The following is a 14,205-nucleotide window of genomic DNA, read 5'->3' on the forward strand; positions in this document are numbered from 1 at the left end:
GGTATAAGTTCTTGCAAACTACTTTGATCTTTATGAACTGCCTCGCAGCAGAAAAATATAAAAGCACATTTTAGAAAGGAGGTCCAGTTCAGAATATGGACATCACAAATGGACGACCATCTCACATGTATTTTAGAACAGGATACAGCCTGGAAAAGTCCAGCATGAACATCCAGTTTACAAACTGAAACATCCAAATTATGAACTGCAAAAACAAAAGCTATGGACGTCTGTGTGGCAGCATAGGAATATCAGTCTTATAAAAACGCTATACAGATGTCCATGTAGAGTAGGGGGGGTAGCCTAATGGGTAGAGAAGTGGGTTGAGACTCATGGGATACACCCACTTCAGCTGTAGGTGAATTTTATTTTAAATTTGAGTCCTGCAGGAACAGAAAAATACCTACTATACCTGAAAGCAGGGCCGCCGAGAGACTGAGCTGGGCCTGGGGCAAGGCTGCCCCCCCTCAATCGCCACCACTGTCGCCTCCTTCTCCTGCTCTCAGGCCGCCAGCGCCACAGTCCCCAGTCTCCACCCGCCCACCCCCAGTCCCTTCGACAGCCCCCCTCCGTCCGCCACCGGGCCCCCTGCATTCAAATCGGCAGCACCTCACCTCAGCATGAAAGCGGCAGATCGCCTCCCTTCGGGCCTTCCCTCACTGTGTCCCACCCTTGTCTGATGTAACTTCCTGTTTCCATGAGGGCGGGACACAGTGAGGGAGGGCCCGAAGGGAGGCGATCTGCCGCTTTCACACAGAGGTGAGGCGCTGCCGATTTGAATGCAGGGGGCCGATGGTGGATGGAGGGGGGCTGTCAACGGAGCTGAGGGCAGGCAGGTAAGACCGGGGACTGCAGCACCGGTGGCCTGGGAGCAGGAGAAGGAGAAAACCCCAGCGCCGGGCCCCCCTTGGAGGCCCAAGCCCGGGGAATTTTGTCCCCCCTGCCCCCCCCTCTCAGCAGCCCTGCCTGAATGTACACCACTTCAATAGCCTTCAGCCTTGCAGGTGTCTCATATTTTCGGGTACAGTAGGTATTTTTCTGTTCCAGGAGGGCTCACAATTAAAAAAAAAAAAAAAAAAAAAGAGCTAAAGTAGGATTTGAACCTGCATCCCTTGGGTTTCAGTCCACTACACTAACCACTTGGTTACTCCTCATTCTTGCTTGCTGCTTTGTTTAGAATGTCCACAATAACTGACGCTGTCATAGTGCTTGGTAGCCTTTGCCAGTTTCGCTTTCAAAGGAGAGGGAGGGGGGACAGCAACCACTGAAGGTGTTGTGCCTTAATCCTTCCAGTGGACAGCTGCTCAATCGGAGCACCTTTCTGTAACCTGGATGAGAAGTACCAGATCTAAACAACAAGATGGAGGTCCCTTCCCCTTGCGTAATCACAGTTGGACGTCCATATTTTGGGCCCTGTCTAGTCCCATCCACAACGTTCCCAGACCATTGCCCCTTGCCATATGGATGCTCCGAAGTGTTGGACGTCCATATCCTGCCTTTGCAAAATCAGGATTTGGCGGTCCATGTAATATGGACGTCTAAATGCCAGTTTTTCAGATGTCCAAAACAAAAATAGAGCCTTGAAAATAAGCACCATAGTAACGACAATATTTTCTTTTAGATTCTGTTAGCAAGATATTGATTTCTGAATCAGATGGAAGAAGGATACTGGGCTAGATGGACCATTGGTCTGACCCAGTATGGCTGTTCTTATGTTCTTAACCTGGAAATTCAATGCTGAAGCCCAGAAATGGCGCAGCATTGAATTTCTGGGTGTAATACCAGCATTGGTTAGCAAACTGCTGATGGCTGTAGGTTGAATAGATCCCCAAATGTCTAGCACTAATCTATCACAAGGCAATGGAAATGTTTCCTTGTATTTTACTAGAAAATGTTCTGAATTAATCTGATTTCACCAATTCTCTTCTATTCACTGTCAGTGGATGGGGGCCTGAGCTATCAGAATAAGATAAGACTTTGCAATGCATGTTCTATGTAAATACTCTACAGAATGCTCTTCAAGATGTTTTCTACCAAAATCTGATTTGGGAAACATGACTAGATTCATATAACAGGAGAACCTCCCACATGTTTACTAGAAACAATTGTACACTTACAAATAAACACTGCTTCAAGTTCAACCAGTGGCATGAACCTGGCTGGGTTAGCTTCCCAGCCAATAAAGGAATGTATGGGTTAAAATGAATTAAATATTGCCATACTGGGAAAGACCAAAGGTCCATCAAGCCCAGCATCCTGTTTCCAACAGTGGCCAATCTAGGTCACAAATACCTGGCAAGATCCCCAAAAAGTACAAAACATTTTATACTGCTTATCCCAGAAATAGTGGATTTTCCCTAAGTCCATTTAATAACGGTCTATGGACTTTTCCTTTAGGAAGCCATCCAAACCTTTTTTTAAAACTCCACTAAGCTAACCACCTTTACCACATTCTCTGGCAACGAATTCCAGAGTTTAATTACACGTTGAGTTGAAGTTATTTTCATAGTCTTTGATCCGCTAGTTTTACTTACCGGTTTCCCTTCTAGCCCTGGGAGTCCCTTTTCACCAGGAGGACCCTAGCAGAAGCAAGACATTTATTTATTTACTTTTATTTCTTTGGATTTATTAACAGCCTTTATGAAGAAATTCACCCAAAGTCGGTGGACAGCAGGAACAGTTTAACATAAAACTTACAATTTTGTTAGCAGTATAACAATAGTAAAAATGACCAAATATAAACATGAGGTAAACTTGAGAGCAGCAAATTAAAACCTAATAATAGGACGACCATGAAACAGTATGAAAAATATATGCACTGAAATTCAAATAACAGAGATATAACACAATGTTAGCATAATACTAATGATACACTTAATAAGCATTAGAACACTCATCTAACATAATGATGCTGAAGATTTTCTACAATACGGCTTACCATATAGCTGAGGGGCCAAGTGCAGATATATAGATGGGGACAAGATGGGTGGTACAGAGTCAGTTAGGATAAATAGATGGGTGGCTAAACTCTAGGTAAGTTCTTTATACCATTAAAACAAGATATAAGGAAGTGGTCTAACTTACAGTGTGTGTGTAGTAAGCTAGTCAAGGTTACAAGAAAACTTGGAATGACCACTGATGAAGTTACATTTATGTGAACACCAAAATAAATCAATATATGGGGATATAGGGGAATCAAGGAGGGGGGGTGGGAAAGGGTTCAGGGGCTTTGCAGTTACAACTGGGAGAACAAGCTGGGGAAGGGGATGAAGAGGTTATTGGCTTCACACTGTGGCTTTGATATACAGGAGCAATTATCCAAGTAGGAGCAACTTCTACCTGGTTAAGTGCCGCTCGCTGGGACCAGCCGATGATTTTCAATGGCATTATCCATTTATCACCAGTAAGAATCTTCACTGACCATTCCAGCACTATCCAGATTGTGTCAGTGTGGTCTGGGGGTGGAGCCAAAGAGGACCTGGAATTAACCATTTACCGGCAATATTCAATGCCAGTACCTGGACACCTATGTGGGTAAGTCCTGGGTCTGAGTATTGGTGGTACCCAGAGAATGTCTAGTGGTCACCTCATACTGGGATATTCAATGCTGATATCCAGGTACGGGTTATCGCTGAGCACCTGCTTATTAATGTAACCTCATAATCAGCACTTGAAGTCAACACTGACTGTGGTGTTTAAATATTGGAGGTGGGGGGGAGGGACAATGGAAGAAGTCTTAGTAACTCAGTCCGAGTGCCCAAATTTTAACCAGGCTTGTACAAGAATTTTCTATCATGGGCCACTTTTTGTCTTTTGTACCATTCAGAGGGCCAACGTACACACCATTGTATTTTGCTGCATGTGTCGTCAAATAGTGGGAAAACATTGACATCCCAGCTCTCATCCAGTCTCACTCTCACTCCTGAACCCCCCCCCCCAGTGTTCACCCAGTCTTTCTCACTCATATAACCCACTCCCCAGCCTTCACTCCATTTCTCCTGCTCATATAACCCCCCCAGCCTTCACCTAGTTTCTTTTCCCTCACTTGGTTTCGACTGCAGAAGAAATAGCAGGATTTTTGCTTTTCCACCATGATTTGGCTCTCTGTAAGCTTGAGCCACACAGCAGTAGAAGTTCAAGGAAGCAGGAATCCCTCTGTCAACACTACAAGAATTGCTAACCTTCCTAGGGCTAGAAAAAAAAAAAAAACAATTGCTGGGCCAGATTCTGGACAAGCCTAAAATTAGACTGATTTTCTACCAAAAGCTTAGCTGCCTATTCAGTTGAAAATCAGCCAAACGTAGTCAAATGGTAGGCGCTCAGCACTTTTCGGAGATTTGAACCTTATGTTACTGTGAGTCTCATTTTCAAAGCACTTAATCTTACAAAATTCCATAAGTCACCACGGAACATTGTAAGTCTATGCGCTTTGAAAATGAGCACCTGTGTTTCCTAGTGACAGTGCACTTCGGGCCCTAGTAGGAATATTTATATGAACAGGTCCCATGATACTGGGAGGCAGACACTCACCAAAGCTCCATCCCTGCCTTTTTCCCCAGGGTCACCTCGGTCCCCTTTCTGACCGTCCACACCCTGCAATTGAAAGGGTTCACACATAGCAGAACAGTGAATAAGAATTCTTTCAATCTGACATCATCCTTTTACCTCTGATCAGCATTACAGAGTCACTTCAAGAATTGGTTAAAACCAGTGAAAGTCCCATAGCAGGACTACCTGCACCAGTCTTCATGAGGTCGTGAACTATGGAACATTGCTCATGAGTTCTTAGGTTATGGAGTGATCCCAGGAGTTACACATTGTATTAACGTGATCCCAGGAGTTATACCATGTATAACAGGATGCCTACAATTACGAGCTGCTTGTGCATCGCTCAAGGGTTCTTAGCTTATGCAGTGATCTCAAGAGTTATACATTGTATTAATCTATGACAGGAAGTCTACATTTACAACCCACTTGCGTATGTAAATGTCCAGAATACTAGGGCTTTTACAGTGAAGTGCAGATTTCAGCATGTACGTGCAAGCAAGATGCCCAATCGTTATTCTGTAAGAGTGCGTGCAAGTGGCATAATCCATAAATGCAAGGGGGGGGGGGGGGGTTCCAAAGGATGGTGCCTGGGCCAGGCTTCTGCTTACACACATAACTTACAGAATGCTGTCAGTTATGCATTTATATCCCACATTGTCCCACTTTTTTGCAGGCTCAATGTGGCTTACATTATGCTGTAATGGCAATCGCCATTTCCGGAATGAGAAATACAAAGTAGTGTTACAATAAAGTTCATTAATGTTAAAGTACAGTATAAAGTAAGTTAGATAAACAGTTCATTTCGGCATAAGAGATAAGGGGGTAAATCGTTAATGTTCATTGGTGACAAATTGATTAAAGCAATCAGGTGAAGAGAATTCAATTTTATCAGGTTGTGATAGGAGTTTAGATGTTAGGTCAATGATGAGGTATGTCATCTTGAACAGATTGGTCTTTAGTAACTTCCAGAATGCTGTTAAGTCGTGCATTGCTTTTAAGGCCTTTGGTAGTTTATTCCACAGTTGCGTGCTAATGTAGGAGAAGCTAGATGCATATATTGATTTGTATTTAAGTCCTTTGCAACTGGGGTTAAGTCCTTTCTGTCACAGTTAGGTACCCAAAGTTATTCCAGCTTAATGGCTGGTTTAATTGTGAGTGTGTAAACGCCAATACTGGCTTATGCTAGTATTCTATAATGGAATTTGGGCACCCAGATGTCTTAATAGAACAGACTCTCACCACTTGGCACTGGGGCACCTGAACAAAGGCCCCCACTTATAACATCGCCTCATGGATGTCTAGACTGCACAAATTTGAATACTAAGGGCTGTCTATAGTTCAGAGCTGAACGGGAAAACAACAAATGATAAAATGGGTTTAAAATGTTCATTACATTCAGGTTCTCCAGCTAATATTTTTGATTTAGATTTAACTATTCTTCAGAAAGTCAACTATGAATGACAGTTAGTTGAAGAGGTAACAATGGCAGTTGTTCTCCTTTCAATAACAGACAGCAAAAGGCAAGTCGTGAAGACTTACTATACTCAGACCTTATCTCCTTTGGATCCCTTCTCTCCGTCGACTCCAGGTTCTCCCTGCACAGGATGAAAAAGACCATTTGTCAAGCATCAAAAGGCAAAACTACCAGTAAAAGATTCCACGAGTGACTGAAGGTGGTACTCGGCAATATCCTAGGAGTTTTCTGGCTACTTCATTCTCAAACGCAACTAGGAGAGAATTCGAACTAGCAGAAACTTACCCTAACAGGTAACACTTCTATAGCTTTGTTACTCCATCTGTTATAACATAATATAACATAACATAACAACTCATTCTTATATTCCGCAAATAATCTAATAGAAGTTCGCTACGGATTCCAATTAAGAAATTGGACAATCAACCAAGAAGTACAATGATAAACTTAAAATATTACATATAACCTATTTGTTAATACACATTACAGTTAAGAAATTGAATACTCAATCAAAAAATAAAATTAAAATATTACATATAACTTATTTGTTCAGTATAAATTTCTAGAACGTTTTCAAATCCTTTCTAAATCAAGTATAATTTGAAATACTACGAATATGAAAAGGCAATCTCTTCCAGTGTGTTGCCACTTGATAAGATAACAAAGAATTACATTTTTTTTATCTTATCCCTCTAGGGTCAGGAAAAACAAAAGTAGAAGGTTCTCATAAAAACTGTATAGTGTTGGGTCTTGAGTAAATTATTCCGTCATACGTATAAAAAGGAGCCATACCATACCAAATCTTAAAAGGCATACAGTAAATTTTAAACAGAATCTGGGCTTCCATTGGAAACTAGTGTAATCAAATTAAAAAAGGTGTTCTTTCAACTTTGGAAAGAGAAAAAAAATCAGATGTACTCTAGGATTCTATATAGCATGACTTAAATTACGTGTGCAAATCTGGTCGTATTCTGGATTTGCAATCACAACTTAAATCGTTAATAAGCTAATCAATGCTGATAAATGCCACTTAAGCAATTATTGACACTAATTGGCATTAATTAGAATTTACGCACAGGACTTTTTAATCATATTCTATAGTAAAGTCTGAAATACTAATACCAGTACTAAAGGTAGTTGAAAAAGAAAATAAATCAAGTTGATGTCCTTTTTCATGAGTCGTTTGAGGAGAGGGTAACCAAAAATTAAAATTAGATAAAAAGTGAAAAGGTCATTTACTTTGGGGTCCAAAGAATTTTCTAAATGCAAGTTAAATGTCTCCAAGCAACAAAACACTATCAGAGTAAAATATATTTCTAAAAACAAATTCATAAAATATTTCTTTAACAGAGGACCATTGACCAGGAGAACAATACAAGACTGTAGATATTAAACCTTCCTCAAAAGAATCATTACTTAGTTGATAGGCTCTTCAGATGTCCTTCTAGCTGCAATAACCCAGCATCCTCAGCACAGGACCACTAGCTTCACAGAATAATGTGGTAGTAAAAGCCAGTTGTACTATATCACAGGACAGACTGCATCACTGGGGAAATGCAAGGCCTACTGGGAACATTTCTTACTCACAGTGTTTGTAACTTTATGTGACAGCCTGGAGTTTCTTCATTAACCACTGCCTTTTTCTGTTTTTTTATGATTGCCACTCAGCACTGTCTTTTCCCCATTATTGGTATTTGCAAATTGACTGTGCTGCCTCACCAGATGAGTCGTGCACTACATCCCTGCCATCCTTTTCCAAAATGGGAGTTATACATTGATAGCAGGAGTGCCAACCTGCCATATAAACAGTGAGGATTTCCTTAAATGAGGGGTGTAGCCAGACACCTAATTTTGGGTGGGCCTGGGCCCCAAGATGGGTGGGCAGAACTCCACCTTGTCTCACAAGTTAATTGGTCTCTCCTTCTCTCGCCTGCATGCTATATGGTCTCTCAAACATCCCCTCCTCCCCTGCATACCTTTTAAATAGCAACTAATACACACTGCTCACGTTGGCCCCACAGCCTTCCCTCTGATGCAACTTCCTGTTTCTGCATAGTTTGGAATACATCAGAGGGAAGGCTGTGGGGCCGGTGAGAACAGTATGTATCAGTCGCTGCTCACTGCAGGCAAAGATCTGCTAATTAATGAAATAACAAACTTCCGCAAATTGTTGAAAACTTATCTCTTCACCAAAGCCTACCACGAGAATCCATAACTACAAGACATGATCATCTCTTTCTGTAATTACTTGACTAGATCGACTGTTAGCCTCGTTATCATTGTGATCCCTGTAACATCAACTGTATCTTTGTACCCTGAAATGGTGATGTTAAGACAGGTTTTTGTACCCAGGTGGGAAAATGTGGGATACAAGTGCAATAAATAAATAATAAATAAAATAAATATTTACAAGGTATGCAGGAGGTGCAGTTGTTGGGAGTTTTCGGCTGGTGGGGCTTGGGGATCCCTGCCAGCCACATCATAGGTGTGCTGCTACTGGGTGGGCCTGGGCCCACCCTTGGCTACGCCACTGCCTTAAACCATAAAAACTACTAATGAAAAAGGATCTACATGTTTCTTCATTTTAAGATCTAATACTGTGGGGAAACTGTTTCCTGTTCTTTGATACTAACCTTTGCTCCTTTGGCTCCTGGATCTCCTCGTTCTCCGGGCAACCCGGCCACAGATCCTGCCACAGATTCTCCCTGGGAAGGAAAGATGCCATGTCAAATCATTCTTCTTCTCTATTAATTTCTTTACTGAAGCTTTATTTTTGTTTGAAATGAAGTATTTACTAATTTATAGTTCAGGTAAGAAATGTTTTTGAAGATAAGGGTTTTAATTAATACATATTTTCTCATCCATGACGGGATTTCTTTCCCTCCTGATCTGTAAGCTTAATTCTATTGCAGTTAGCTTTGCCCAGTGGCGTACCAAGGGGGGGGGGGGGGGGGGGGGGGCGGTCCGCCCCGGGTGCACGCCGCTGGGGGGGTGCTGCGGTGTGCGCCTGTGGGCTCCGACTTCACGAACTTCACTCGTTCGCTGCAGCTCCCTCTGCCCCGGAACAGGTTACTTCCTGTTCTAGGGCAGAGGGAGCTGCAGCGAACGAGCGAAGTTCGTGAAGTCGGAGCCCATAGGCGCACACCGCAGCACCCCCCCCCCCAGCAGCGTGCACCCGGGGGGGTGTCATTTTGCCGGGGAGGGGGGGGGGAGGTGTCATTTCGCAGGCGGGGGGGGGGGGGGGGTGCTACACCCGGGGTTGGGCGCATCGGCGATCAGCCCCGGGTGCCATCCACGCTACGAATGCCACTGGCTTTGCCACAAATGAAAATGTATTTATGTATTCAAATATCATTGTTCCTTTCCCTTAGCTACTTCTATAAAAAATCATTTTTACCTTGGGGCCTGGAGGACCCATTGGGCCTGGGTTTCCTTCCTTGCCCTGCAGAAGACAGAAGCATACTGAAGACATAACAAATCCCACAAATCATAACAAGATGTGTTTCTATATGTACACAAATTCAGTAAAATTATATGATAGTTTTATTGCTGCCCACGTTAGTGAAAAGTATGTGCAAATTTCTACTTACTTTAGCTCTGATAATTGTCCCAGAAAAACTAGCAATGCATATTTATATCTGCTATGGATGTACACATCTTTTCTGAAGTTACATATGCACACACTTTGAAAATCTAAAAGTATGCACATAAGTGCAATACCCTCCCCACCCTATACCTACGGGTAAAGTGATGCTCATACAGTGTGTATCTGCATAACTTTAACCATACATAGGCTGGATGATTTTACATTTCCCATGATTCCTAGAACCATTTATAATAAGTACTGTCATATTTATCCAATTCCTATATCCTTCTCCTCCACCCTTCTCATTTCCATTCCTTTCCTCTATATCCCACTGTTTTAAAATAAATCTCCACCTTTATTGTATCATGGACACTGGTAAAGCCTTGACAAATTCATGTTAAGAGTTTTACTTTTTCTTACTTCCTTGTTTCACACAACATTTCTGCTTTATATACTTAACCCTCCATAACCTCAGGTACTAATTTAGATTATGAGCTCTCTGGAGACAGGAAAATACCTTAACTTGAGCTACATAACGTGAGTTTATTGTACTTATTGTATATTTTCATCATTATGTTGTACCAAATGCACTATGTACATATAAGCTGAAAAATGCACAGTTGATAGTGTGACAAAATGATGCTTTTCCCCTTCCTCCATTTCCACACTCATGCATGTCTGTTTGGAGTCTGGTTGTAAGAAGGCATTGTAAAGTATCTCTTGTTTGGGTGACTGGGGTTGTATGAGGCATATGTGCATGTCTTTGTGTGTGTGTTTTTTGTTTGTACCTGTGTGTGTGTGCGCGTCTGTGTGCACACATGGGTATCGTGTCTTTGCGTTTGTGTGTGTCTTTGTGCCTATGTACAGACAGACAAACAGAAAAACAGACAGACTGATGGAGCATCCCCAGTAGGTGCTATTGGGGTGGGGCACTGCCATTTTGAACAGGGCTGGCACAGAGGCAGGCGGGAGATGGCATCTCCCTCCTGCCTCCTATCGTGAGGTCTGTAGAGGGGTCTGGGATTCCACTAGACCACCAGGGCCAGTGGTGACTGGGCGGGGGGAGTCAGGCTAGGCTTGGCCTGGCCGGAGGTCTGCCGGGTTGGGTTGGGTCGGTGGGCCCACTGGAACACCAGGGATTTTTTTTAAGTTTCATGTAGGGGTGGGGAAAGCTCGGATGCACCTTTGAAGAAGCCCATCCTGGGCAGGGTGTCATTAGACACCCTTTCTCTCAACCAACCCTCAGCGCTGCTCTGGACCAGGCATTAGGTTTCCAGCGCTAAATGCACTGAACAGTTTTTTTTAACCGTTATCGCAGGCTTTCTAAGGACCACATTTAAATGCAGGATGTGCTAATGGTTTCAGAGCCAGTGCTGAAACCATTAGCGCATTGAAAGTACTAATCCAGTGCTAATTGCCTGTAGTGCCTCAACACATGAGTGGGAGGAATTTAAAATAGCTGCAAGTAATGAGCAGGAATCTCAAAGGATCAGAAGGAAACTACCAAACCTTATGTATATGGGGTGGTTCTATTTATTCTTTAGGTCCTTACCTGCTCTCCTCGATCTCCCTGTTCACCCCGGTTCCCCTGCAAAGAAGAGAAAGAATGTTTTATACATGATTTGAATCAGATACAGTACAGGACTCTGGGTCTTAGTGGAAAGAAACAGATTTTCATCAGTTCTACAATAGAAGAAAGGATTTAAATAGTACAGCAGATGGTTAAGATTTAAACAACTTGATTAACCACTTTTCATTAGTGGAAACTGTGGTAGGTGTTTAATAATACAAACATAATTCCATTAGGAACTGGCTAGATACAATTAATTCATTTCACCTAATCTGACTTCCAGGGGTATCAGAGTCTGGAGTCTATCAGTCTGGGCCAGAACAAATCATTTTCAAAATTCTTTTCCTTTCCTTCCTTGAACACATTTTTTGGCTAAGGATTTGTCAGTAGCAGTAACAATGAAACCATGACTGTAGATATCTTTCATTAGCAATAGATCATTAGGAAGCTAGTTCAATATGGGCAGATCGTAACGTACCCCACAACCCTCCTAAACATTTCAATTTCTCTTTCAGGGGTCCTTTTACAAAGGCATGCTGAAAAATGGCCTACAGTAGTGTAGACGCGTGTTTTGGGCACGCGCAGAATTATTTTTCAGTGCACTTACAAAAAAATGCTTTTTTTTGGCCGAAAATGGACGTGCGGCAAAATCAAAATTGCCGCGCTTCCATTTTGGGTCTGAGACATTACCGCCAGCCATAAAGCTAGCGGTAAAGAATTTGGGCGGTAATGACCTGCGTGAGTCAGATGCCACTTGGCACACGTCCGCTACGCACACCAGAAAGTAAAAAGTATTTTTCAGACGTGCGCCAAAAATGAAATTACCGCAACAGCCACGCAGTAGTCTGGCGGTGACTCCAATTTGACGCTTGTTGGGCACGCATAGGCGCCTACGCGGCAGCTTAGTAAAAGGGGCCCTCAGTTCCTTAACCAAGTAAAATAAATAAGTCACTTTATTCATGAACTGATGGCAAAGGAGGCTATTACACAGCACACTCTTCTTTACTTCCTCCTCCTGTCTTTTCTCCTCATCCTCCTAACACACAGATGTTGAACCAACACAATCACCATCTTCTTTTGAAAATAAAATAACCCGGCTTCAGCGTGTTCAACCGTTTCTGCCCTGCAGCTCTCATTTTTGCCCTTTACTACTCACTTTCTCGCCTGGTCTTCCTGCCTCACCAAGTTCTCCTGCCCGACCCGGCAGTCCTGGAATTCCAGGCTTCCCTGGCTCTCCTGCTTGGCCAGTGGACCCTGGTGGTCCAGCCTCTCCAATAGCTCGTCCTGGTGGTCCAATAGGGCCAGGACTTCCTTGATCTCCTCTGTCACCCTTCTGTCCTCTCTCTCCAGGAAACCCCATTACACCCTAGAAAGAGTGAGATCCATTTTGTTACACAATTTTAAACATTGTGCTGCTCTAACTTAACGGGAAAAGTCTTTTCATGCACATTATAATTTATAAAAAGTTACAGATCTATACATTAATTCTGGAAGTTGTCATAAAGCTTTGTAAATTGTACTTAAAATGTGAACATTTCAGTTTGTTTGTAACCATAGGAATCCTTTTACCAAGCTGTGGAAAGCAATAATGCATTGCTTACTCGGGTACTCCGTTCTGTGGAAAAATCTCTCGTCTGCCCCCTTCTCCTCTACTGCTAATTCCAGACTCTGTTCCTTTTATCTCGTTGCACCTCACGCCTGGACTAGACTTCCCGACCTTGTACATATAGCCCCGTCCTTGGCCGTTTTCAAATCCAGGCTAAAAGCCCACCTCTTTAACGCTGCTTTTGACTCCTAATCACTACTCACTTGCCCTGTACCCTTTTATCCCCACCTCTAATTCCCTTACTTCTTAGTTGTTCTGTTTGTCTGTCCTACTCGGTGGGAGGTGGTGGAAATGAAAACGGTAATAGAATTCAAGCACGCGTGGGATAAACATAAAGGAATCCTTTTCAGAAGGAATGGATACTAAGGAGCTTAGCCGAGATTGGGTGGCAGAGCCGGTGGTGGGAGGCGGGGATACTGCTGGGCAGACTTACACGGTCTGTGCCCTGAAAAGGACAGGTACAAATCAAGGTAAGGTATACACAAAAAGTAGCACATATGAGTTTATCTTGTTGGGCAGACTGGATGGACCATGCAGGTCTTTTTCTGCCGTCATCTACTATGTTACTAAGTTACTTAGATTATGAGCTCTTTGAGCAGGGACTGTCTTTTTATGTATGATGTACAGCACTGCGTATGCCTTGTAGCGCTATAGAAGTGATAAGTAGTAGTAGTAGTAGCTTACCACAGCTAAAAATGCCGTAGGATGTGCTCAGTCACCCTGCAATAATTTTGGGATCAGCACACACTACCCACGTGTTAAAACATAAAATTTATCTTTTAGCATGGGGGTGGGGTCTATGCTAATCAGTTAGCGAAGCTACATTTCTGCAAGCTAACCAATTATCACATGGTTAGTGTGTGAGCCCTACAAAATTATGGGAATGGGAAAATTAGCGTGTAGCCATTAATAGAGCAAATTGAAAATATTGCCATTTTACCCTGGCAGGGAAAATGGCCTTAGTGCGAAGAATGACCCACATTTTATACAGTATTTTATCAGGGACTGTTTTTGTCACTTTGGATCCCCCTTACTAAGGTGCCCTGAGCCCTAATGTAGGTTTTATGTCGAAAAAGCCTTCGCAGGATGTGCTAAGGCGTCCTGTGGGAATTTCTTTATTTGCATGCGCTCATCCCATATTATTTATTTTTGGAATGGGCGTGGCAAGGGCAGGGAAATGTTATTCAGCTAAGCATGACAAAATTACTGTTATCCTAACCGGCTAACGTGGACTTAACATGGGAGCATTTACCACCTCCTAAATAGGAGGCAGTAAGTGTTCCCATGTTAATATTTTTGGTGGTCCCATGCTTTAAGAGGAAAACTTAGTGTGGGACCACCAAAAATTAAAAAAAAAAAAAAAGAAAAAACCCTATTTAACAGCCACAGTACAAACGGGCTTAGTGGGTGAAAAAGTCTGA

At 42.7% G+C, this 14,205-nt stretch overlaps 1 protein-coding gene across 5 annotated transcripts in view; it reads right to left on the bottom strand.

Annotated features, from left to right (window-relative positions):
- COL7A1 (collagen type VII alpha 1 chain) overlaps positions 1 to 14,205 on the bottom strand; it is a 260,266-nt gene that overhangs the window by 72,723 nt on the left and 173,338 nt on the right. For all 5 annotated transcript variants that reach the window (XM_030206399.1, XM_030206395.1, XM_030206397.1 and 2 more), the window contains 7 exons: positions 12,335 to 12,544; positions 11,161 to 11,196; positions 9,420 to 9,464; positions 8,656 to 8,727; positions 6,099 to 6,143; positions 4,531 to 4,593; positions 2,535 to 2,579 (listed from right to left, as the gene is read on the bottom strand). In XM_030206399.1, the coding sequence (XP_030062259.1) occupies positions 2,535 to 2,579; positions 4,531 to 4,593; positions 6,099 to 6,143; positions 8,656 to 8,727; positions 9,420 to 9,464; positions 11,161 to 11,196; positions 12,335 to 12,544 (516 nt within the window). The remainder of the gene's footprint in view (positions 1 to 2,534; positions 2,580 to 4,530; positions 4,594 to 6,098; positions 6,144 to 8,655; positions 8,728 to 9,419; positions 9,465 to 11,160; positions 11,197 to 12,334; positions 12,545 to 14,205) is intronic.

The sequence above is a fragment of the Microcaecilia unicolor genome, chromosome 6, assembly GCF_901765095.1.
Source record: "Microcaecilia unicolor chromosome 6, aMicUni1.1, whole genome shotgun sequence".
Classification (NCBI taxonomy): domain Eukaryota; kingdom Metazoa; phylum Chordata; class Amphibia; order Gymnophiona; family Siphonopidae; genus Microcaecilia; species Microcaecilia unicolor.